This window comes from Anolis carolinensis, unplaced genomic scaffold (assembly GCF_035594765.1).
Source record: "Anolis carolinensis isolate JA03-04 unplaced genomic scaffold, rAnoCar3.1.pri scaffold_7, whole genome shotgun sequence".
Lineage (NCBI taxonomy): Eukaryota > Metazoa > Chordata > Lepidosauria > Squamata > Dactyloidae > Anolis > Anolis carolinensis.
In genome coordinates this window covers 26,412,719-26,438,995 of record NW_026943818.1, presented here as the reverse complement: position 1 = coordinate 26,438,995, position 26,277 = coordinate 26,412,719, and the positions used below count along the sequence as shown (strand labels likewise).

General features: G+C 42.3%; 1 protein-coding gene across 7 annotated transcripts in view; it reads left to right on the top strand.

The window, feature by feature from the left end:
* Positions 1–26,277, top strand: part of auts2 (activator of transcription and developmental regulator AUTS2) — a 481,369-nt gene that overhangs the window by 433,697 nt on the left and 21,395 nt on the right. For all 7 annotated transcript variants that reach the window (XM_062960188.1, XM_062960191.1, XM_062960189.1 and 4 more), the window contains one exon: positions 10,338–10,386. In XM_062960188.1, coding sequence (XP_062816258.1) covers positions 10,338–10,386 — 49 coding nt within the window. The remainder of the gene's footprint in view (positions 1–10,337; positions 10,387–26,277) is intronic.

Sequence of the window (26,277 nt, the reverse complement as noted above, 5' to 3'; positions counted from 1 at the left end):
GAGTCTACACTGCCATCTAATCCAGTTAAAATCTGATAATCTGTATTTTATAGGCAGTGTGGAAGAGGCCCAAGTGAGGCCTAACTCTGCCTGTCCCCTGGGCTGAGTGGGTTGCTAGGAGACCAATTGGGTGGAGCTTAGCCTTCTAACTGGCAGCAATTGGATAAAAACAATTATTCCTCTCCCTCTAATTAGGACTTTATTTTTCTTTTCTTTTTGTTGTATCAACCTAGAGGCGTGGATGATGGGTTGTGTTGTCAATTTTCGAGCTTGTGGAGGGTTTAGTTTTGTTGTTTTGCCGATCGCCGGGATTCCATCACTCTTTTATATACAACTAGCTGTGCCCGGCCACGCGTTGCTGTGGCAAAGTGGTGGTATTGGTTAAAAATTGTTATGTAATTTTTATTTGACGTTATTTGCATTTTTTATTAATTTTATTGTAAGTTATATTTTTATTTATTATATTTTGTTATTTTCTTGTATTATTTTTAGTTATTTTCTGTTATTATAGTATTTTATTGTATTAATTTTTTAGTGTTTTTTATTATTTTTTATTGGGTTGCTAGGAGACCAAGTTGGAGGAGCTTAGCCTTCTAACTGGCAGCAATTGGATAAAAGCAATTATTCCTCTCTCTCTAATTAGGACTTTATTTTTCTTTTCTTTTTGTTGTATCAACCTAGAGGCGTGGATGATGGGTTGTGTTGTCAAATTTCGAGGTTGTGGGGTATGTAGTTTTGTTGTTTTGTGGGTCGCCATGATGCCATCACTCTTTTATATATAGATAGATAGAGTCTCTCTTATCCAAGCTAAACGGCCGGCAGAATGTTGGATAAGCGAATATGTTGGATAATAAGGAGGGATTAAGGAAAAACTTATTAAACATCAAATTAGGTTATGATTTTACAAATGAAGTACCAAAACATCATGTGCGAATATGTTGGATAATAACGAGGGATTAAGGAAAAACTTATTAAACATCAAATTAGGTTATGATTTTACAAATGAAGCACCAAAACATCATGTTATGCAACAAATTTGACAGAAAAAGTAGTTCAATATGCAGTAATGCAATGTAGTAATTACTGTATTTATGAATTTAGCACCAAAATATCACGATGTATTGAAAACATTGACTACAAAAATGCGTTGGATAATCCAGAACGTTGGATAAGCGAGTGTTGGATAAGTGAGACTCTACTATAAAATTCCCCCTGGCTTGCTGTTGTTTACAAAGGAGTGGAGGGGGCGTGGTTGGACTCAGAAGCGCCGCTGATTGGTTGCCTGGCTCCGTGGGGGCGGGGCCATCTCGGGCTGACTGAAGGGCGTGGGCGGGGCCTCGGGAGAAGCCGACTGGTCAGCGTCGGGAGGGGCGTTGCTGAAAAGGAGGCGCTTTTGCGAGCCGCGGCGTGTGATTGGCCGAGCGAGGGAGAGGGGGCGGGCCTAAGCGCGGGAACGCCTGCTGGCTGGCTGAGGCGCGTCAGAAGGCGGCGGCGGAGCTGAGGGAGAGTCGTGTGGAGATTTGCTCGCGGTTGTTTCCGGCTCAGGCCCAGGCCTCGGCTCGGGATTGTGAGGGACGCCCATGGAGTTCACCTGAGGGCCGGAGAGAAGGCCTTGGCACCATGGAGGCCTTTCTCCGGCGAAGGGAGCCTCTCCTCATGGCGGAAGGAATACCTCGCCGCCGCTTTTGGGACTAAGGGCAGCTTGGCCCTCAGGTAATCAGACCGTTGGGCCATTTCGAAGCTCAGTCCCTCTGGCCATCTGTCGGGAGGGCTTGGATGCTGCCTTCCATTTCTGGAGTTGGACTGGATGTCCTTTAGAGCCCCCTAGCCTCCACCTTTAGTGCTCAGAAGCAATTTTGAGTTGTTTTTCCCTCATGTTTACATGTTTGGTGTTGTTTCCATCCTTGATTCTAATTCTGGTGTTCACTTTGGTTCGCCTCTGAGCTTGGATCCCAGTCAATCAATATAATATTTCTGACTTTAATGTCTTTGGTATTGTTTTTTCTTCTCCAAAATACATTTTTATTCAAGTTTTTTTTCAAATCAACAATGACCTAGACATGGACATATAATAAAGTAAAATGCAAAATTGAGAGCAGGGTTGAAAATGTGAAAAAGAGAGAGAGAGAGAGAAAAGGAAAAGAAGAGGGAAAAAAAGACAAAAGAAGAAGAGAAACCAAAAGAAATAACACTCAAATCGACTTCCATCTATTGCACGGTGACTTTAAGGTTCTTTTTTTTCTTCATAACTTCTCAGATTTATTCTAGCTCGGTCCGCTCCTATTCTGCTATTGTAAGGCTCAGTTTTTAGTTTTGCATACTTGGATCTCATATGATAATTCTCATTTTTTCCTCTTTTAAGTAATTTTTAACCAATTCTCAGTCGGTTTCCTTTCTTGGACGGCCTTGGCTATTCTTTAGCAGGTATGTTAATTTGTCCATATTCATTATTTTTAAGGTTTATATTTTCTCACTGTGGAATCCCTGGGTTGGTGTGAGTTTTCCGGGTTGTATAGTCATCTCCCAGAAGCATTCTCTCCTGACGTTTTGCTCACATCTATGGCAGGCATCCTCAGAGGTTGTGAGGTTTGTTGGAAACTAGGCAAGTGGGGTTAATATGCCTATATTGTGCTATACTATTAATATACAGTAGAGTCTCACTTATTCAACATAGACGGGCTGGCAGAATGCTGAATAAGCCAATATGTTGGATAATAAGCCTATTAAACATCAAGTTAGATTATGATTTTACAAATGAAGCACCAAAACATCATGTTAGACAACAAATTTGACAGAAAAAGTAATTCAATACGCAGTAATGTTATGTTGTAATTACTGTATTTACTAATTTAGCACCAAAATATCACGATGTATTGAAAACATTAACTGCAAAAATGCGTCGGATAATCCAGAATATTGGATAAGCGAGACTCTGCTGTAATACATTGTACACACGTATAAACTTGAGAAAGGTGGGATCTAAATGCCGCAAATAAATAAATAAAAATAATAAATTAATTAATATACCTGTGGAATAATGTCCAGGGCGGGAGAAAGAACTTTTGTCTGTTGGAGGCAAGTGTGAATGTTGATCAGCATTGAATGGCCTTGCAGCTTCGAAGCCTGGCTGCTTTGTGTTAGCTGGCTCTGATTGTTTCTTGTCCGGATTTCCACAGATATGTAAACCCCACTTGCCTACTTTGCAACATATCTCACAACCTCTGACGATGCCTGCTATAGGCAGCAGCCAGGCTTTGAAGCTGCAAGGCCATTCAATATTAATCAATAAGCATTCACACTTGCCTCCATCAGACAAGAGTTCTTTCTCCCACCCTGGACATTATTCCATAGATACATATAAACCCCACTTGTCTAGTTTCCAACAGACCTCACACCCTCTGCCATAGATATGGGCGAAATGTCAGGATAGAATGCATCTGGAATCCAGACAGCCTGAAAAACTCACAACCTATATTTTGTCAGTTCAGCACGGATCCAGGTTGCAATTCTCTTTGAGCCTCAGTTGAGAGAGAATAGTTGGGGTAAATAAACATCATCATCATAGTAATATTCCTATTTTAATTCTATATTGCATTGGTTTTTCCTTGGGTTGTTTGTCAAGTTGAGAAAGAATACTGGGACTAAATAAATACAATTATAGTGCTGTTTTGATTTTTATAGTTTGTAAGTTTTGCCTTTGGATTGTGTTTCTGGTTGTGAGCTGCTTTGGGTCTGGGTGGAAAAGTAGGAATCAGCAAATATAACTGTTGTGTTGTCGAAGGTTTTCATGGCTGGAATCGCTGTGTTGCTGTGAGTTTTCCAGGCTGTATGGCTATGTTCCAGAAACACAGAACATGGCCATACAGCCCGGAAAACTCACCGCAACCCAATACTAACCGTTCTGTTTTAATATTTATTTTTAATATTTAATATGTATTTATATAATAGGTATTTTTTTACATTGAGTCATTTGGGTTGCAATCTGCTTTGAGTGGAGAATAAGTAAATGTAATCATTACAATTCTGCATTGACTCCCGTTCTTTGCATCGGGGCGACTGTTTCCAGAGGACTGTATCTGTGTGTTGGGAGAGCGTTTCCTTTTATGAGCTGCATTGGGTTTGACGTGGGGCCATTTGTGGGGAGACAGGCGTTTCAGACCCCGAAGAAAGCCAAGAAGAGATGAACGGGGCAGGGATGGATGCTTTCCCGACCGCCCTGCACTGTGCTCCTCTGGACCAAAACAAACAGAGAGAAGACACACCAAAGAAAGACACCCCAAAGACGGCCGCAGCTCCTTATCAAGCGTGCTTTGCTTTGGAGGAATAGCTTGGGTGCCGTCGGACCGAGGATCCAGATTCGGTGGAATAATCAAGGACGTACTGACGGATGTGGTGAGATTTGGAGACCCATCGGCGCCCACAGCCTTTTGTCTGCCGAGTTTGATGAGAGTGACTTTCTCCCTCGTTCCCAAAGCCGTTCCCAAAGCCAAGGTGCTGTGACATCCGTCCCGAGTCTTGTCCGAAGTTGGTCGTGCTCCGAATGGCCTTCCACTTTCCGCACTTTGGGTTTGCAGTGGCGTCGGAACAATGAAACATGGCACCTCCGTTGCACTCCTCCGCCCCTCCTCCTCTGCTCACTAACCGCAACCACTTTGTTGTGAAGGGGTCTCACTGCCGTCTTCCAGGCCAACCTTTTGTGCCGTGTGTTTCTTTTTGTGGTGTTTTCTCTCCCAGAGAACTTGTGTCAGTCTCCGTCAATGTCTCCGGGATCCAGAACTATCTTGCTCTGTCATGTGTTTTCCATTGTGTTCTGTTCAGGTCATCTTGGCTGCCATAAATCCCAATTATCTCTCGCTAATTTCCCTTGTTTTTATTGGTTCGAATGTTGGTTTGAGCGTACCGGCATAGTCGACAACTGGTTTTGTTATTCCGTCGCCGTTTAAAACGATCCTCACTTGTACGTACAACCGTCGCGGCTTGTTTTGAATTTTCAGTGGACATTTGCGCCTGTATTTGAGGGTGACCACATTATGTTGTCGAAGGCTTTCATGGCCGGGATCACAGGGTTGTTGTATGTCTTTCGGGCTGTGTGGCCATGTTCCAGAAGTACTCTCTCCTGACATTTCGCCCACATCTATGGCAGGCATCCTCAGAGGTTGCCATACCTCACAACCACATTGTCTCGCTGTTGTTTTGGGTGATGGCTGTTGGAAATGCATCTGGATAGTAAAGGTTTCCCCTGACGTTAAGCCCAGGGAAACCGACTCTGGGGGTTGGTGCTCATCTCCATTTCTAAGACGAAGAGGCGCCGTTGTCCATAGACATCTCCAAGGTCATGTGGCCGGCATGACTGCATGGAGCGCCCTTACCTTCCCGGCGGAGCGGTACCTATCGATCTACTCACATTTGCATGTCTTGGAACTGCTAGGTTGGCAGGAGTGCATCTGGATAGTTGCAGATTATTGTGTTTCACTCTGATCTCATCCTGCCCTGTATATCCTTCTGAAATGGGTTTGTTGTCGAAGACTTTCATGGCCGGGATCACAGGGTTGTTGTATGTTTTCCAGGCTGTATGGCCGTGTTCCAGAAGTATTCTTTCCTGACGTTTCGCCCACATCTATGGCAGGTTGTGAGGTATACACACAACAACCCTGAAATGGGTTTGTTTATATGGGTGGAAACTCTCCAGGCGAAATATATGCCTTTGTGTGTGGCATGCCCATCTGTAGACGCAATAGCAAAATCGCAGCGACTGCTTGTTTTTGAGGTGTTTGCTTCCCTGTAATGTTCAGGTAGACAACTAGCCCCTTGTAGGATCCCTGTCCTGGTTGAAAAGGATGGGTTGGAAGGAAAGGATTGCTTGTGGGTTGGGGGGATGAATAGAAAAGCAGCTGGCTTTCTCCCCCTCCCTCTTTTCCTCCTCCTTCCCCCCCCTTCCACCTAGTGCTGCTGGGATAATAGTGCATCCCACTAATAGGCTGCAGTGGGCAAAGTCTCCCTCCCCGGCTGGTGCCTATTTCCTTGATGCAAAACAGCCTCTCGGCCCCTAATTATGGTTCGGGGAGGATTGGAGCCCCCCTTCTTTGCTCCGGCAGGAGGTGGCTCGTGGGATGGATACCGCTTTCCGAAAGCCTTTCATGTCGGAGCCGATGTTTTTGCAAGCGCTTGGCCTCCGCCGTACGTACGCCAGGAGACAAAAGCGCCAACCCTTTCTGTCTGGACAGGAAATATTTCCCGTAATGCATCCCCCTCTATGGCAATAAATTCCTCCGTAAAAAGCAAGAGAGAGAGAGAGGGAACGGGTTCATGTAGCCCGAAGCTTTGCTGACTCTTAGCGTTTGAGTCCAAGGAGTGCTTGGTAGCTGGAAGTTTATATATTTTTAAGTACGGGTTGAGGGCAGAAATAGTTTCCTCTTCACCCACGATTAGGAGGTGGGGTTTTTTTTGTTGGTGTTGAAAGATTGAAGTGGTTTTTCTTCATCTCAGATATGTGTTTGCACATGTTTGGTCACCCAGTGGCAAATATACAGGATGGATTAATAATAATAATAATAATAATTTTTGTATTCCGCCTCCATCTCCCCTAGGGGACTGACTCGGGGTGGCTCACATGGGGCAAGGCCCAACAACACAATTAAAATGTCAATTACATAAAAATGCAATATTTATTTATTTCTTAGCTACATTGATATCCCGGCCTTCTCACCCTGAAGGGGACTCAGGGCAGTTTACAAGTTATATATACATACAATATGTTATATTATTTTTATAGCACAATATAAGCATTATATATTGCTATATTGTACTATTGCACTATATTGTAATATTATTAGTAATATTACCTGTAATATAAATATACCATTAGAATAGTGTATTAATATTGTTATTATTATATTGTATTACATTATAATATTAATATTATATGCATATACAATATATTATATTACACAATACACAGTGTAAACAGAATAAATCAACATTATTATTTTTCATGTCAGGAGTGACTTGAGAAACTGCAAGTCGCTTTTGGTGTGAGAGAATTGGCCGTCTGCAAGGATGTTGCCTGGATGTTTTGATGTTTTCACCATCCTTATGGGAGGCTTCTCTCATGTCCCCGCATGGAGTTGGAGCTGAGAGAGGGACCTCATCCGCGCTCTCCCCAGGTTGGATTCAACCTTGCCACGCAAGCTCATTTATTGTTTAAGAAGCCTGACCAGTTAGAATATTTGAGATTAATTTCTGGGAATTGTTCCATACACATGCAATTTTTGAGAGTGGGACTCGGCATCCTTTGCCTGTTTTTATTGTTTTGGATATTATAGATGCTACAAGTGATATTGTTGTTTTCCTGACATTTTCCCTTCCTTGCTTTTACAAGAACAACAATATATTTTTCTTCTGTCTTATTTGCATTTATTTTTAAGCAAGCACACAGAATTTGGCATTTCGTCGTTGTAATGGAAACTGCTTATATTTTGCTATGGTTCATGTATTAGTTAGCGAACGATCGGGCATTTTCTGTTTTGTTCCCTAAAAAAAGGAATCAAAGCACGTTTCCTATTGCCTTTGGGTCCTCTTTGCCTTTTTCAGAATTTCTCGGACGGTAATGAGCAATAGTTGGTAACCAAGGCTGTGATTTTGAAAGTAATATGTCATTGAATATGCATGCGAGGCTTTTCCATTAGCTGTGGCCAAGAACATAAACGGATGGAGATGCTTCTTAATAATTTCCTGCTCTTCAAGAAAGCCTTTCTGTTTTGCTTTAGAGATGGAATGAGTGGGAGTGTGGAAAGCAATTGTGTCGGTTCATTCCAAACATTAAAATGGTGCAAATGTTAAAATAACTTTTGGTCCACGGATGGATCTGTCAGAGGAGAAACAACATACACCGAGTTCAGATTTTTTAGGAAATGAGATAATTTTTTATCGTGTCAGAAGCGATTTGAGAACATACTGCAAGTCGCGCCTGGTGTGAGAGAATTGGCCGTCTACAGAGACGTTGCCCAGGGGATGCCCAGATGTGTTACTATCCTGTTGGGAGGCTTCTCTTTATGTCTTTGCAAGCTAGAGCTGACAGATGGGAGCTCACCCCGTCTTGCAGATTCGAACCACCAACCTTCAGATCAGCAGTTCAGCCAGCACAAAAGTTTAACCCATTGTGCTGCCGCAATGTGGGATGAAGCCCACAGTGGAACGCTAGCTTCCATTGCCTTCATCAGCAAGGTTAGAGAACCACGTCAAAACCCTAATAATATCCTCTGGAATATATCTGCCTTCTGGATTTTTTTTCAATCTTGTTTGGTCCACATGTTTTATACATTGGGCTGTTCTCTTACCACCTTTTCCACATGTGTGTGTATAATACACATATGTGTGCATATATATAGGTGTGTGTATATATGTCCGTCTGTATATATATACACACATACACAAAATACATATAAACACTATTTACAAGGGCACACCCAGTGTGGTTCTCAGTTTGGAAGTAAAACCATCTTATTCAAGAACCTATGGCTGCATCTACAGTGTAGAACGAATGGCGTTTGACACCACTTGAGTCCTGGGAGTTGTAGTTTTGAGAAAGAGGGCTTAAAGGCTTTGCTAATCTACAACTGTGATGATTATATAGCATTGAGCAATAATTCTACAGTTCTGTGGTTCTAACGTCAATGTATTTTGGAATGGCTGCACAACGTGGTTGTCACACATTGATTCGCTCTATTTTCATGCCGTTCAAACTACCTTTTTTCAATATTATAGAACTTATTCTGTTTACATTTTTGCTTTGTGTTGTACGTTATTTATTTTGTTTTATTGTGGTTATTTGGGCTTGGCCTCATGTTAGCCGCCCTGAGTCCCTGCAGGGAGATGGAGGCAGGGTACAAAAATAAAATTATCATTATTATTATAGCTTCCGCTTTGTTGTCACTATATGCAAGGGATCTTAAATTATGAACCAGGTTATATGTTTTGGATTTGTTCTTTTTCTCGGGGTACATCTACACTGCAAGTTGACCCCACTTGAACTGTCCTGGAATCGCGGGAGTTGTAGTTTTGCAAAGGCTCAGGCCTTCTCTTCCAAAGAGGGCTGGTACCTCCTCAAACTACAACTCCCAGGATTCCATATTGCATATCTATTGCACCAGATAGTAATGGTCTAAGCAAGGCCTTATTTTACTTATTGATACATCCAGCCCTCTTCTGGTGTTACATTGTTTTTACTTGTTTTGATTGTAAACGTTTAAAAGGAAATAATTATTTTTGAAGCATAGTAATATCATTGAGAGTAAAAGGCTTTAATTCTATTTTCTTCAGCCACAGTTAAATCTGAAATAATTGGGCCCATCTGTAGGATATGATAAACTTTGTGTGTTCATAATGGCAAATCTACATTGTGGAATTAACACACTTTGACACCACTTTAACTGGGTTGGGCTTTAGCACAGCAGGTTAATCCACCAGTAAATGTTGTCAGTTGAAAGGTTGACAGTTCGAAGCCCGGGTCGGGGTGAGCTCCTGGCCTTTAGCCCAGCTTCTGCCTATCTAGTGGTTCGAAAATGTGAGTAGATAAATAGGTACAGCTTTAAAAACAGGGAGGTATTTTAAGGCACTCATAAAATGCTGGTGATTAGATCAAGGAGGAAGCTTACGAACAAAGCTCTTCTCCAGGGAGGTTTAGCAATAGCACCCCTTGTGGCCAGAACCGAGCACATTCCTCCAAGATGCCGAAGATGGGAAAAGCCTATATGTATCTCTATCCATGTACACTTGTCTGGCTTGTCTATGTATGAATGTTTGTTGCATATGTATGTTCTGTGATCCACCCTGAGTCCGCTTCGGGGTGAGAAGGGCGGAATATAAATACTATAAATAAATAAACTGCTATGGATTCATGGGAATTGTTGACAATGGGATATTTTTAGGTTCAACATCTTCATGTTCAATCTAACCTGGTTCAAAGAGTTGTTTTAAATCAGTAATTCTGTGTATCCCTCCTTGACGTTACCTTGGATGAAGAACAATTATGGCATCTCTCTCATATCATTGCTTAGATTTTGGCACATACTGAATCTCTGCGTATGGAATAATTAAATCTGTAGAAATACCCATTTTTTCTCCTCTCTTGCCTTTTTTCCACACAACTTCCTATCTTGCCTAAATATTCTGAGGCAGTGAGCTAGCACCATCTTCTGGACATTTTGGATTTTGGCCTCCTTTTTCTCTCTTTTGTTCTTCCTATCCTTTTTTGCCTCCTCTTAGAGATGTAATATATTCCTTTATGTCATTCTCTTGGCTATGCCATGGCCTCATATATTTTCTTTCTCCGTTTTTAGGCCTCTGATGCCGGTTCTGAAAAGTTGTTCAACACAACTGCAAAGAAAGGTAAGTCTGCATTTGTCCCATATCCTATAATATCTACTTCCATGTTCATCTCAACCCAAATTTCACGTTTGCAGTGAGAAACATAAGTGGTTTGATGCTCCAAAATGTGTTTTGTTTTGGTATTCTCAACGGTGTTGGGTATTTTGCACAGCAATAATTAATAATTTCAATAAATAAAGGATATCTCGTTTTGTTGAAGACTTTAGTGGCTGGAACCACTGGGTTGCGGTGAGTTTTCAGGGCTGTCTGGCCATGTTCCAGAAGCATTCTGTCCTGATGTTTCACCCACCTCTATTGAAGGCATCCTCAGAGGTTTATATATATATGTGGACTGTCCAGGGTGAGAGAAAGAACTCTTGTCTGTTTGAGGCAAGTATGTTCAGTTGCTGGTCAATTCCTCTGTTTGTTGTGTGCCATAGAAAATTATAGGAAAGGGTTAAGGGAGAGGCAGTGGGCAGGATTATGCAAATTCCATACTGGTTGAGAGAGAAAGGAACACTGGGATTGAGGCGAGTATGTTCAGTTGTTGATCAATTTCTCTGTTGTGTGCTGTAGAAAAGAATAGGAAAGGATTAAGGGAGAGGCAGTGGGCGGGATCCTGGTGATGGTTGGTGACCCTTCAGGAAAGCACTTGTGCTCCTTGTGTGAATCAAGGCCTCCCATGGTACGTGGATGACACGATGATTGGTTTTATCAGACCTTGGCCAGGTTTGGAGAACCACAAGAGTCATCCCACGTCCCTTATATGTAGCAAAGAACTATAATTCTTCCTTGACGTAAGTCCTTTTCCTCTCAGTCTTAAGTTCATTTATTTGGGAAGCAGCTAATTGTGCCGCGGATCAATAAAAACAGATCGTTTGTTGTATCCATGGTGAGTCCTAAAGACAAACTACTGGTTTGATGTTGTATGAGCCATTGGTTACTGGTCTCTAGCAAGCGTTTAGGAAACAAAGAATCAGCTGAACAAGTATGTGGTTAGAAAACAACTGATGCTCTGAGGCCAGAGCAAAGAAGGGGAGCCAGGAAGACAGTTCCACCTTGTCCCTAGTGACATCAGTTGTGGGCCCTTCTCCCCAGTAACATGGTATGCTGGTAATATAAGATATAAAATAATATAATACATTGTATATACATATCATATTGATCATAATGTTGTAATGTAATACAATATAATAATAATAATATACAATATAATATTAATTAAAATAATATTAAATAATATTAAATTATTTAAATAATATTCACATTACTAATAATATTACAGTCTACTGGTATAGTACAATATAGTAATATGTAATGCTAGTATTGTGCTATGCTGATAATCTAATTTATTGTATGTACATATTATTTGTAAGCTGCGGGATATAAATGTAGTAAATAAATAAATTAGAGTCAGAAATCCTTTATGTGTACCTTCTGCCCACCTAAATTTAGTACTAGGGAAATACGTTGAAACGTTGTGGTTTATTTCCCATTGTGTCTATTTCTTGGCTTATTTTTGTAGTGAGGAGGGTGCTTATGTGGTGCTCCGCTTTGCTCCCGCCCAAGCTCCCTTTGTTGCCTTAGGAATATATATATACCAGGCCTATGCGAAGCCCACTCATTAGGCCTGCGATTCTCTAGGTAATTACGGTTCTCCTTCTGAAATGACTTTGATGTATATTGAATTCAATCCATTTTTAATTGCATAATGGAGCCCTGGCCCTGTGATGTATTAACATCCCTTTGAAGTTCTGAACAGAGGGATCCCTCCCCTACTTCAAACTAAAACAAAGATGGGGAGAAAGAAGACCTAAATGGATTTATTTGTCTTGACATGCACAGAGGAACTTAGACTTTTTAAAAAATGACAAGAAGTGATGCTTGCATTCAAGAGACTGAAATTCCCCAGTTATATACAGTAGAGTCTCACTTATCCAAGCTAAACGGGCCGGCAGAAGCTTGGATAAGCTAATATCTTTTAGGAAAAGCCTATTAAACATCCAATTAGGTTATGATTTTACACATTAAGCACCAAAACATCGTGTTATACAACAAATTTGACAGAGAAAGTAGTTCAATACACAGTCATGTTATGTTGTAATTACTGTATTTACGAATTTAGCACCAGAATATCATAATATATTGAAAACATTGACTACAAAAATTGCTTGGATAATCCAGAAACTTGGATAAGTGAGGCTTGGATAAGTGAGACTCTACTGTACCTTGTTTGTTCAAACTAATGATGCCCTCGGCGTTCAAGGATCGATATATGGAGATTAGGATGTGCAATCTGGAGAATCCGAGATATCAAGGCAAGGAAGAGTCAGGCTTCCCCACGCCCTCCATAAATCTTGGAATTACTGTATATACTCATGTGGAAGTTGACTTCATGTATAGGTCTAGGGCAGGTTTAGGGATTTTGAGATGGTAGACATTCAGAAAGACCAGAAGTAATACCATGGCAGATGCCAATGGCTTCTCTGTGTAGTCTGACATGGTGGTTGTTAGAGTGTTCCAGCATTGCTGTGTTTTCAAATAATACGTGGTGTCCGTGTTGGTTCATCCAGTGACTTCTCTGGTTGAGTTAGTCTGCAGTGCCTTTCACGTTCCTTGATTTGTGCGTTTGGTGGTCCCTGTGGAGACTTGTCCACAGCTGCATGGTATATGGTAGACTCCTGCAGAGGTGAGAAGATCCCTCTTGTCCTTTGCTGAATGTTGGTGGGTCTATAGATAGTTTGTAGGTTGTGTTTCTTCCTCAGCTTCCCTATGTGATCAGTGGATCCCTTGATGTATGGCAAGGGCACTTTTCCTCTGGGTGGATCTTTGTCTTGACTCTCATGGCTTGTTCTTGGCCTTGAAGCTCTTCTGATATCTGTGGTGGAGTCTCCATTGGCCTGTAGAGCCCAGTTGAGGTGGCTCAATTCACCTTGGAGAAGATTCTGTTTGCACGGTCTGCCAGGACTTTCATTGTGCTTCTTTTTTCACCTGGGTGATGGTTGGGGCCCAATTATTGATTGCGTTTGTGGTTGACTAGGACATCTAGAAATTGCAGTTTTCCTTCATTTTCTTTTTCCAGGGTGAATTGGATGGACTGGGCTGTGGTGCAGCTGGTTAGTAGCCAGCTGCAGTAAATCACTACTGACCGAGAGGTCATGAGTTCGAAGCCGGCCCTGGTCAGAGTAAGCTCCCGACCATTAATAGTTTAGCTCAGTGATTCCCAAAGTGGGCGCTATCACCCCCTGGTGGGCGCTGCAGTGATCCAGGGGGGCGGTGATGGCACCTATTAGACACGGGGGCGGGGCCAGGGGAGGGGAGGGGCCTCTTCCCAAGTGCCGGGGACAGGGCTGAGCACCTGAGGCGCCTGTTAGGACACAGGGGCGGAGCTAGAGGAGTGGGCGTGGCTTCTTCCCAAGAGCCCAAGACAGGGCTGAGAATCTATCTCTCTCCTGAGGCGCCTGTTAGGACACAGAGGGCGAAGTTAGGGAAGGGGCAGGGCCTCCTTGCAAGAGCCCGAGACAGGGCTGAGCCTCTATACTTCTCCTGAGAGGCCTTTTAGGACTAACTAGCTGTACCCGGCCACGCATTGCTGTGGCAATGTGGTATTGGTATTGGTTAAAAATTGTTGTGGAATTTTTATTTGATGTTATTTGTATTTTTTTAATTAATTTTATTGTAACTTATCTTTTTATTTATTATATTTTATTATTTTCTTGTATTAATTTTAGTTATTTTCTGTTATTACAGTATTTTATTGTATTAATTTTTTAGTGTTTTTAATTATTTTTTAGTGTTTTTATTTTTTATTGTATTATTTGTATTTATGTTATTTTTATTCTTTTATTATTTGTGTTTATTATTTTATTTTATTATTTGTATGTATTTTATTTTATTATTTGATAATGGAGCCCCCAGATGGCGTAGTGGACTAAGTGACTTGAAGGTTGGGTTGCTGACCTGAAAGCTGCCAGGTTCGAATCCCACCTGGGGAGTGTGTGGATGAGCTCCCTCTATCAGCTCCAGCTCCATGCGGGGACATGAGAGAAGCCTCCCACAAGGATGGTAAAAACATCAAAACATCTGGGCGTCTCCTGGGCAACGTCCTTGCAGACGGCCAATTCTCTCACTCCAGAAGCAACTCCGGTTGCTCCTGACACAAAAAAAAATTGATAATATTTTTATTTATGTTTTTTTAATTGTATTATTTTGTTTTTTATTTGTTTTTTTGTATTTATTTTATTATTATTTTTTCTCTTTGTATTGAATTGCTCTGAGTTCTGTGGTCTGCCTAGTCATGTTCGAAATGTATTCTCTCCTGATGTTTCGCCTGTGTGTATGGCAGGCATCCTCAGAGGTTTTGAAATGTGTTGTAACGAAAGGAAGTGCGGTTTATATATCTGTGGAATGACCAGGGTGGAAGATAGACGTGTAGGGCATTCAATGGTAATCAAGGTGGCCAAGGGGAATATTCACAGTCGCCTCAAACAGATAAGAGTTGTCCCATCCTGGATATCATTGCTGAGATAGAAATAAACATCCCACTTGTCTGTTTTCAAACAGATCTCATAATCTCTGAGGATGCCAGTTTGGCAGCAGATAGGGTTGTGAAGGAACGTGATGTTTAATAGGCTTTTCCTGACTCCCTTCTTATTATCCAACATATTCAGTTATCCTATGTTCTGCCAGGGTGTTTATGTTGGATAAGTGAGACTCTACTGTATATTTATAATCATATATTATCTGCTTAGAACTGGATTATATGAGGCCCCTTCTACACACCTGAATAAAATGCACACTGAAGTGAATTATATGGCAGTGTGGACTCAAGATAAAGCAGATAATATAAGATTATAAATGGGTTATATAGCTGTGTGGAAGGGCCTTGAGTCTACACTGCCATATAATCCAGTGCAAATTAGATAATCTGTAGAAGAGGCCTAAGTGAGGCCTAACTGCCTGTCCCCTGGGCTGAGTCGGTTGCTAGGAGACCAAGTGGGCAGAGCTTAGTCTTCTAACTGGCAGCAATTGGCTAAAGACAATTATTCCTCTCCCTCTAATTAGGACTTTCTCGGGCTCTTGTAAGGATTTTTATTTCTGAAATTTACCACCCTCGGCTTATACTGGGGTCAATGTTTTCCCAGTTTTTGTGGTAAAATTAGGTGCCTCGGCTTATATTCAGGTCGGCTTATACTCGAGTATATACGGTATATATTATTACATTGTTAAATTGATACAGATTGATGGGTATTCATGGACAACGAGGGGACACATTCATTTCCCCCTTTCTTTTCCATGAACCTCTTTTGTTTTCGGTGAAACACCATCACCCACATTCTTACTTTGTTGACTTTATCGGTTTAAATGGATGAGTGTTTAGTGGCGAATGGGCCTCGCTTGGGTTTCATTCCTGGCCAAGGTTTAGTTCCCATGAAAGGCTAAGGATTCTTTTGTGTCAGCTAAAGTCAACACAGGCCTTTCATCGCCTTTGCTTGGGAAGCTGTCTGAAGATCGGCTTTTTAGCTGAGGTGGGATTATGCCTTTGCCCCTGATTTCCATCCAAATGGAAGCTTTTTTCTGCTTGTCCTCCAGAGGTTTCCTTCTTCAGACCACGTGCTCATCCAGGTGCTTCCAAATAAAAGGAAAGAAAGAAAAATATAATGACTTTGTATAAGGACAATTAAAGAAAAAGATGAGTTTTCTTTTTTAATTTTGAAGAAAAAAGCCGTAAAATGACCTTTCCCAACCATGTGCTCCCGGAGTTTGTGATACAAAGGAAGGGAGAAACAAAGTCAAATATTCTAGGACTTCAGGAAATTTAAAGAAATACTGAGCATGATTCCATGCTCAGTTAATGATGGATGGGAGTTTCTTCAAAGTGAGATACTGAAGGCACAATTGCAAACAGTGTCAGCAACTTAGAAAATTTGTTTATTTATTTATTTACAGTATTTACCGTATATACTCGAGTATAAGCCGACCCGAATATAAGCCGAGTCACCTAATTTTACCACAAAAAATTGAGAAAACATTGACTCCAGTATAAGCTGCGATACCAATTAAATTACATTAATTGAGTCATCAGCAGGTTAAATGTTTTTGAACATTTATATAAAGCTCAAATTTAAGATAAGACTGTCCAGCTCTGATCAAATCATTATTCTCATCAGTCTTGAAAGAATGAGGAAGTACTCCATCAAGGACTCGGTGTTATGAGTGGACGGTGAAACGTCGGCCACCCCCGTGGCCAGAATCGAGCATACCCTCATGAAGCTGGAAAAATGTTAAATTGAAGGGGACTCGGGGCAGACTGCAATGCAACGTACATGGCAAACATTCAATGCATTAGACATACGACATATTTAGACAGACACAGAGGCAATTTAACATTTTCCAGCTTTGTGAGGGTATGCTCGATTCCGGCCACAGGGGGAGCTACCGCTTCAGCATTCACTCGTGACACTGAGTCCTTTATGAGTACTTCCTCTTTCTTCCGCACGCTGCTAAAGTTTTTATGGTGTCGTAAATTAGTTAGCATAAAACGGTATCTAAATTTCCTTCTCGACAGATGCAAGTGTCTTTCGAGCTGCTTAGGTCAACAGCGAGCTAGGCTATTTAATGGTCGGCCCCTCAGTCAGACCTGAGCTTCGATCTCATGACCTCTCGGTCAGTAGTGATTTATTGCAGCTGGCTGATAACCAGCTGCACTGTAGCCCGGAGAAATGTAAAATAACCAAAATTGATGTCCAAAGAACTTTAAACTGAGCTAAGATTTGAAAGAAATGTGTACAAGAAATGGGGGGAAATCACCAAAAAGGAATTCAGATAAATAACGAATACATATAAGGAAAATGTTTGTTAGTAGGCTTGTGCAGGGATTCATTTTAGCCATTTTCTTTCGGCCCATCCGACTTCTTCGGCTTGGTCAGATGGCCGTAACAGCAAAGGTCTAGTGGTCACGGTTTCCCGTCTGTAACGGGACCACGTGGCAGGCGATCACGGCTCCTCCTCCACGCTTTTCAGGAGCACGTGACGCACAAAAAGGCTGTCGCTCACTCTGGGTTTCCCTGTGAGCCCTGCCTGTTTGGTTGTGTGTTGTGTAAGGCTTGGGATTTAATATGTACAGTGTCACACAATACTGTAGTCTGAAGCAAGGATCCTGTCTGGAAACACGACACCTTGTCAAGCTTGTAATATCCTTCTAGATCCTGTTCCGTGGCGTAATTGAGTTCAAGTGCGGTGTCTCTGCAAGTGAAATAAACACTTCTCAACATTTCAGACAGTTAAGTGCAAAAGCTCATGCATTTTAAATAAATAAGTGGAGAGCAGTCTTTTCAGCTGACAGCTCTGTGTTTGACTGGATTAAGTTTTCAGCCTGTGTGCTGTGGTTTCAGTTTCCTCCTTTGATCAGCCCAGTGTTTTGTTTCTATTGGGGCTTTTAAATGTTTTGCGTTTGTTTGCAGACAGTTTGTTTGCACTCCGTGTACATCAGCCAGCTGTTCCCAAGCTGCACTAATGTCTCTTGTCAGTTTGGGAGGCAACTGGATAGCTCTTCTTGTGGAGAGGTAACCTCTTTTGTGGCTTGCTTATAGACTTTCTAGAAGAGTTCTGGCTTTGTGTGTAATTTTGTCTGGCCATGTTCCAGAAGCATTCTCTCCTGATGTTTACCTACATCTATGGCAGGCATCCTCAGAGGTTGTGAAGTCTGTTGGAAACTAGGCAATTGGGTGTTTATAAAACTGTGGAATGTCCATGATGATGATGATGATGATGATGATGATGATGATGATGATTATTTGTTGCTGTAAAACAACAGAGCAGCTATGTGTAATTTTAAGAAATAGCAAAATATTTGCTGTTGGGCGGAATTCAGAATGACTCAAGGAACAATGGTGTTGCCATTTTTCATAAGGGCTTCCTGCGTAAGCCTCTACATTGGAACTGGCAGCCATTTTTAATAGGGGTTTCCTGCATAGAATCATATGGGAGGAGGCCATCTTTTCAGGTCTCCTGGCCCCATCAAGTTGATAGCCTTGAATTGAGCTCAGAAACAAATCTTGTTCTTGTTAATAGGTGCATATCGAGCTTAGTACATAAAAAAATGTGGGGATGGTGACTTGTTTCTGAAAAAGGTGGAGGTACTGTACAATAACGGCTACCCTTGTAGGACTCTATGTTTGATTTCTGCTCCACACGTACTTCTTGACCAAAGGCCAAATTGCACATTATCCTACATGTGTGTCTTGTTTTTCTTTATAGACACGGGTGGGATTAGAATTCTCCCCGGGAACGCAGCATGCAGAATGGAGAGGCTTATCCATTCATTTGTCAGTCATGATCAGAATCGCCCCATCTGAGGGAAAATCCCCTTTTTGTGTCGGTGGGATTTCTTTTTAAGCCTCCTATCTCTGTGGGGCCAGAGACCATTCTTGTTATGATTTTTCAGGGTGAGGAAAATGTTGAACCTCCTTATCAACGGGACAATATTAGACACTGTAGCCACAATGTTATTCAGTGTAATGCTTAGTCTGACCCCCAATCTGTCTTTGTGATGAGTCTGTACTACTTCTAGACTTTTATTTTTAAGGTTGCTGTAGTAGTCTACCTGTTTTTTATTCTATACTAGCTTGGGTATCCGGCGTTGCCCGGGTTATTTGAAAAAGTCAGTGTTTTAATTGTACAAAATGCATAATGAACAACATGCCAGGTTAACTCCCAGAAGCTCCATCAGTCCTTAAAGTTTGTTATGTCGAGCAAGTTTACTCCAGATGCATCATAGGTGGGGTTGAGTGTGCTCTCTGGCTGTAGGCTAAACTACAACTCCCATTATGGTGAGTCAGTCCCCTCAAACCCCTCCAGTAGGTTGAGTTAGTCATGTGGTTCTGTGCGTCAAGTTTGGTCCAGGTCCATCATTGATGGAGGCCACAGTTTCCCTGGTTGTGGGTGAACTACAATTCGAAAGAAAGGAAGGTAAATTCCCTCCAAACCCCTCCAGTAATCAAATTTCGGCATATCAGATTTGTGTGCCAAGTTTGGTCCAGATCCATCAGTGTTTGGGTCCACAGTATTCTCTGGATGTAGGTGAACTACAACTCCCCCCAAATCAAGGTGAATTTCCCCTAAAGGCCTCCAGTATTTTTTGCTGGTCATGGGGGCTCTGTGTACCAAGTTTGGTCAAATTCCATCCTTGGTGGAGTTGAGAGTGCTCTTAGATTGCAGGTAAACTATACATCCCGGTATCTACAACTCCTATAAATCATGCTGAATTCTCCCCAAACCTCTCTAGTATGTTCAATTGCTTATCAATTCCTCTGTTTGTTGAAAATAATTGGAAAGGGTTATGTGAGAGGCAGTGGGCGGGGTCATGCAAATTCCACACCATTGGAGAGTCAGAAACACTGGGATGTCTATGGTGGAGGAAAAACAGAAAATCTAGGGTGAAATTGTCCCCATCTGAAAGCCTTGGGTGGTGGGCAGTGTGATGTTTGTGGAGGACATTGGAAGGGCTCTTGGACATGTTTATGGCGCTCGCTATAACCTGCAATGTCATTGCAGAGAAGGCCATTGGTGTCTCCTGAGTAGTGGGAGTTATAGATGTTTGTGGAAGTGGGAGCTTGTCTGTGTAAGTGGACACCCCCGCCACACACATACATATTTTCATTTTTATTATGTGTATAGATAAGATAATATATGAACGTTTCTTGGGGCTCCACAGGTCTAGGTCATAAAGTCCTGTCCCTCAAACCTTTCCCCATTGGAATGGGACTGCCAATGTTAAGTGGAGATATTAACTTGACTATCTCAAAGTTTTTTCAAAGCTCGCCCTGCGGTAGGCACAATCTAGCTTTATCTTATCTCCCCACCGTGTACAAAGGCTTGCCAGCCCATGCGCCTTTTTCCTGCCAAAATAAAATAAATCAAATCAGCTCCCACATGATAACATGCACTTTTCTCACTGAAACTAATTGCCTGGCTAATTGATGTTTTTTGAACTTTCTCCATTTCATTGAGTGATTAGGTACAAAAGCTAACAGTTGACATCTGTAGGTGCTTAACGGGTGCCTGTAATTACTGTTAATGTTAAATAATTGTTCGTTAATTGGAGTGGAAACGGAATGAGAGAAAGAGGAGGAGCAAAATAGCACCCAATAACATTTCCATGATCCGAGGTCTATTTAAAATAAATATACTTTTCTGCAGTGGGGAAAACCCTTCCCAGGAAAGAAGAAAAATATATTTACCCGTTGTCCAAGTTGGGAAGCTTACAAGGCTTACAAAACTCAAAATATGGGTGTTTGCGCATGGGAGGTATATTTCAATGGGAAGTGTAAATATTGTGTAAATAACTGCAATAAAGTTCAAGCCGCTGTTTCAGCTGACAACTGAGAAGTTTGGATTTTGTTCCGTGCATCTGAGCAGTTTTGCCAGAATGTCGAGAGGAATTGAGACCGAGAGGTGGTTTAGTCTCAGTTTAACTATTTCCTGACAGTATATACCTCACAACCTCTGAGGATGCCTGCCATAGATATGGGGCGAAATGTCAGGAGAGAATACTTCTGGAACATGGCCATACAGCCCGGAAAACACACAACCACCCTGTGATTCCGGCCATGAAAGCCTTTGACAACACAGTCAGGTTAATTAGGTTGTTGTTGTTGCTGCTGTTGTGTGCCTTCAAGTCGTTTCAGACTCAGAGTGACCCTAAGCCTAAAGTTTAGGGCAGAGGCTGCGTAGATGATCTTAAAGAGCCACATCTGGCTCGCGGACCGGAGTTTGGAAATCCTGTCCTTGACATATCAATGGCCAGGAGCAGAGCGAGACACCAGTGACCCTTTCGTTGCCCTCATTGCTCCGGGCTTTGTGATTCCCACTGGGTGCGAAAATGATACCGGTCACTCTCTGGACCTGCAATGACAGTATCCCCAGCGTGACAAAGCAATAAGGGAGAGGAGATAGGAGGAAACGGCTCCACTCGGAGAGTCAGGAGGAGGAGAAGCAACAGTCAGGAGGCTTGTTGTCATGCCTTTTGTGGATCGCTTAACAGTGACCCTTTCCTCGCCCTCATTGCTTTGGCCTTTGGGATTTCCACTGGGCATGAAAATGATTCCGGTCACTCTCTGGGCCTGCAATGACAGTATCCCAACCGTGACAAAGCAATAAGGGAGAGGAGATAGGAAACGGCTCCACTCAGAGAGGGAGGAGGAGAAGCAACAGTCAGGAGGCTTGTTGTCGTGCCTTTTGTGGATTGCTCTTGTTCCAACAGTGTAATAACAGTGAGGCCGCGGACCATATTTTAATTATTGGGGACCACTGGTGGTCCATGCAGGCTGGAAACCACTGATTTAAATGATGTGTTCTTAAGCTGCCTTCAAATCACATTAAATGGTCAGTGTAGATGTCCACCTGAGCCAAGATAGTGACCTTTTTAAAAATTGTGGTGGGATGATTCTAGTTCATATGAAGATATTTCAGTACTAAGTAATTGTGGATATCGGCCTGTCAGTTCTGCATTTCTGAAATGGGTGATAGTTCAGTGACAGCCACAGTCTTGCTTGTTTCTAATATGTATTAGAGTAGGATTTTTTATTCCGAAGAGTAGCTAAGGCTGTCATGCTGGAATGACAGTCTAGAAAAATATGGTCCTCATTACTGTACACACTGTGCCAGAGATCCTAATAAATGTAGGATGAGCTTCTGACAGCTTGGTGTAAGACTACAACAGATTTTGTGCTGGGGAATCAAGGGTTTTTATAAGTTTCTTAGGGTTTTTGAGTCCCCTCAGGGAGATAGGGTGGGTTATAAAGTATTATTATTATTATTATTATTATTATTATTATTATTATTATTAAATCTTAAAATGCAGCTGAACAGTCAGTGATGTCAGCCATTAAAAGTTGAAAGAACATAGTAGAAAATCAAGGATTAAAATTACACTAACACAACAACCGATACAAGGCTATAATGCTGTAAAGCTATACCATCAAGGCATTAAGTGTCTTGATGGTATAGCTTTACTAAAGTTAATGAAATTAGGAAGTTGCCTCAATTGATAATTCAAACACTTCCTGGAAAACTCCTATGGACTCCTCCTTGAATCCTATGATAGAAATAGTATGGACTTCTTGAATCCTGTGGTGGAAACCCAATGGACTCCTCCTTGAATCCTATGATAGATATACTATGGGCTCCTTGAATCCTGTGGTGGAAACCCAATGGACTCCTCCTTGAATCTTATGGTGGAAACAGTTGAACCCAATGGTAGTGAACACTATGGACTCCTCCTTGAATCCAACAGTGGAAAGCCAATGGACTTCTCCTTGAATCCTATGATAGAAATACGATTGGCTCCTTAAATCCTGTGGTGGAAACCCAATAGACTCCTCCTTGAATCCTATGGTGGAAACTTAGTGGACCCCTCCTTGAATCCAGTGGCAGAAGCACTATGGACTCCTTCTTGAATCCTTGAATTTAGTGAATTCCTCTTTGAATCCTGTGGTGGAAACCCAATGGACTCCTCCTTGAATCTTATGGTGGAAACTTAGTTGAACCTAATGGTAGTAAACACTATGGACTCCTCCTTGAATCCAATGGTGGAAAGCCAATGGACTTCTCCTTGAATCCTGTGATAGAAATGCTATGGACACCTTGAATCTTATGGTGGAAACCCAATAGACTCCTCCTTGAATCCTCTGCTAGAAACCCAATGGAGTCCTCAAATCCTATGATAGAAACACCATGGACTTTTTGAATCATGTGGTGGAAACTATGGACACCTTCTTGAATGGTGGAAACCACATAAGCTGCTCCTTGAATTCTATAATGGATATACAAGACAGGAGGATTAAACCATAGTTTTGCCATTTTCATTTTTCAAGCCAAGGTACAACCAAGTCTGTGTTTAGAAAATCAGAAACAAGTCTATACAGATGGCATTGAATAGATGCTTTGTGGTAGGCAACATGAGCTCTAGAACCTTTTGAAGAGGCTATAGGATAATGATGTTTATTATTCCTTGTCCTTCTCCCAGGAATTTGCATTTTCTCTCAGCGTCATGTTTTCTGGAGTGTATTGTCAGATAGTTATGTCGTGTTGTGGTGAATTTTATCTTCTTGCTTGTGTGTTTTGGGCGGTCCCCTCCTTCATGGAGCTTAATGAATGCAGATCTGGGTAAACAAAGGAGTAGAGAGCTAACGAGTCATGACATGATGGAGTAAGAAGATGGGATTAACTTGCTGACAGTTGGAGCCAGCAACAAAAGGTTGTAATGTGGGGTGTTCTCCCCTTTCCAGGAGATACCCTTCCCCGTTCCCCTTCTGCTCCTTTCTGCCTCGCTGCCGCCACATGCCTCGGTTTTCAATTGTGCTTAAATCCAGGATGTACAAACAAATCTATGATGGATCTGTTTTACCCTTCTACAGGGTTGGGGATTTAATTTTAATCCAAAGGCAACATCCTTTGGGATTGGTAAACAAAGCCATTGAGGTCTCTCCCAAGAGGGTTGAATGTCGAAGAGAGAGAAAAGGGAGCTTTCTCCATCCAATTCAAGTGATAAACTGACAGCGGCCCTCAGGGCAGGATTAGTCACCTTGGAGACCATGCTTTGAAAGAGAAAATGGAGGCTTTGGAAGACCTCGTCTTGACAAACAACATTTCTACCCAATGTGTGTGAGCGTTATGTGCCTTCGGGTCACCCGCTGACTTACGACAAATCCATGAATTTTCATAGGGTTTTCTTAGGCAAGGGAAACTCAGGCAACTGTGTAGTTTTCATTCTTCACCAGGCCTTTCTTCTAAAACAGTAGTTCCCAACCTTTTTTTTTTTGACCAGGGAGCACTTTCCAACATTAACACCAAAAGGACTCATTGTTTGGAGGTGAACTATAATTCCCAGTTACTTACTTACTTAGGCGATCCCTCATAGATGGAGGATGATGGTGTCAGGATGTGTCCGTACGAGCTACAACAACAAGCTGCTTCGCCGACTCCATGCCAGTTTGGTTGGGATGGGAGTAGAGCTCTGGCTTCTGATAAGAGCCATCTGGACTGGGGAGAAACCTGGGAAATGTAGCATGTTCTGTGGGAATGGAATGTAGCCGTTAGAAGTAGATAGTAGGAGGGGACATGGGTCAGCTAGATATACTACCAGTTTGGTGGGAACTAGTCAGAACTAGCTTTCGATTCCCTTTGGCAAGCTTTTTCCAAGGATTTACCTTTGTGAGCGTGCCTTTATTCCGAGATCTTCCAGGAACTAGTTCTGACTAGTTCCCGCCAAACTAGTAGTATATCATCTCCTCCAATTGTGGGGTCTTGGGGTGCGTCCGTAGGTCTTTTTTGACTACAGGGTGGTGGACTATGTTTAGTCAGGGATAAGAGAGGTGAACTATGTTTAGGGCACCTTTTCTAGACCCTTCCCCGTGTGGGGTGAGCAGAGCGGATCCTAAAAAGGGCTGCTCAGTCATGGATACAGCTGCCGGACTACTCAACTGCCTCGGACCTTGAGGTAGAACCACTGAGTCCATAGCCATCACCCATGTGCCAGTCTGTGACTAGGGGCTTCCAGATTTCACAGTCCTGCCCCCGTCGCCACTCACTGATCGCCATGGGACTTTTGCTGGTTTGTTTTTATTTTTTCTTGGAATATGCCTGTGGGTGATTTTTTTTAATGTGTGGAGGTCAGTGCACGGCCGATCAACAAACAGTCTTCACAGAGTGAGGTCCCAGCCAGTGGCATGATTGACACGACAACAGTGGCTTCTCAGTCTGTTGCAGCCTTCTTCCGCCTTCACAGCCTGCCACACCTCAGGCTAGCTTCACCTTGCTATATATACCAGACTGCACACAGGTTGAAGTCTTTTGTAGTTTATTAGAAGATAAAAAGTTCTTTTAAAAACAAAAGTAAAGTTCCAAAAGATAGTTACAAAACAAAGCCTTGGTGAATAATCCAAGAAATTGCAAGGAATAAACAAACTCCCATTAGAGCATGGCAAAGTCCCAATAACATGAAGATAATCCAGGAAAACAAAAACTTGCTTCTTGGCTGAACGAAAGTTGCTTTGACAAAGGTTCATCTCTAAACACACTGCTTTAATACCCTTTGCCAAGCATGAAAGCATTTCTTTGGCCTCTGACCTCCTTCTTGTTTGCTATTCTCACACTCCTTCGAGCCCTAGTCCCCTCGGGTGAGAAGGGCGGGGTATAAATGTTGTAAATAAATAAATAAATAAACCCTGAATTCCAAACGGTCAGCTCGATCTAAAGATTCCGTTTCATCAAGGTCAACCTGCTCGTTAGCATCAGTCTGCTTGCTGTCAGACTGAGAACTGTCCTCCTTTTCTGAGTCAGTTTGCACCTGGCTAGTTTCAGTATCATCAACATCATTCCCTGCTGTGGGAAAAACTCTCTGTTCCTCATCTTCTACAACAGGGACATTCTGAACCTGATTTTGAACCTGAATCCCATAATCCCCATCAGAGTCAATCTGAGGTTCCAGCTGAGTCACAACACAGCCATTGTAACATGTGCCATGTTATCCTCCGCCTGCTCCGCCATTGAGGTCTTAGGGTCTTCGGATTGTTCTTGGTCTGGATCCTCCCCTGTGGCCCCTCCTGGGAGTGCATGACTCCAGTGGTTGTGCCCACAGGCTCATTGGAACACGCACGCCTCCTCACCACGACAAGGTGACAGTCCATTGAGGGGATGGGTTGTTCAGTACCTACAACTCCAAAATATCCAGGTCAATTCCCCTCCAAACCCACCAGTATTCAAATTTGGGCATATCGGATATGCATGTCAAGTTTGGTCCAGATCCATCATTGTGTGGGTTTGCAGTGCGTCTGGATGTAGGTGAACTACAACTCCTATAAATCCCTCTAAAAACTGCCAGTAATTTTTCATGGTCATGGGTGTTCTGTG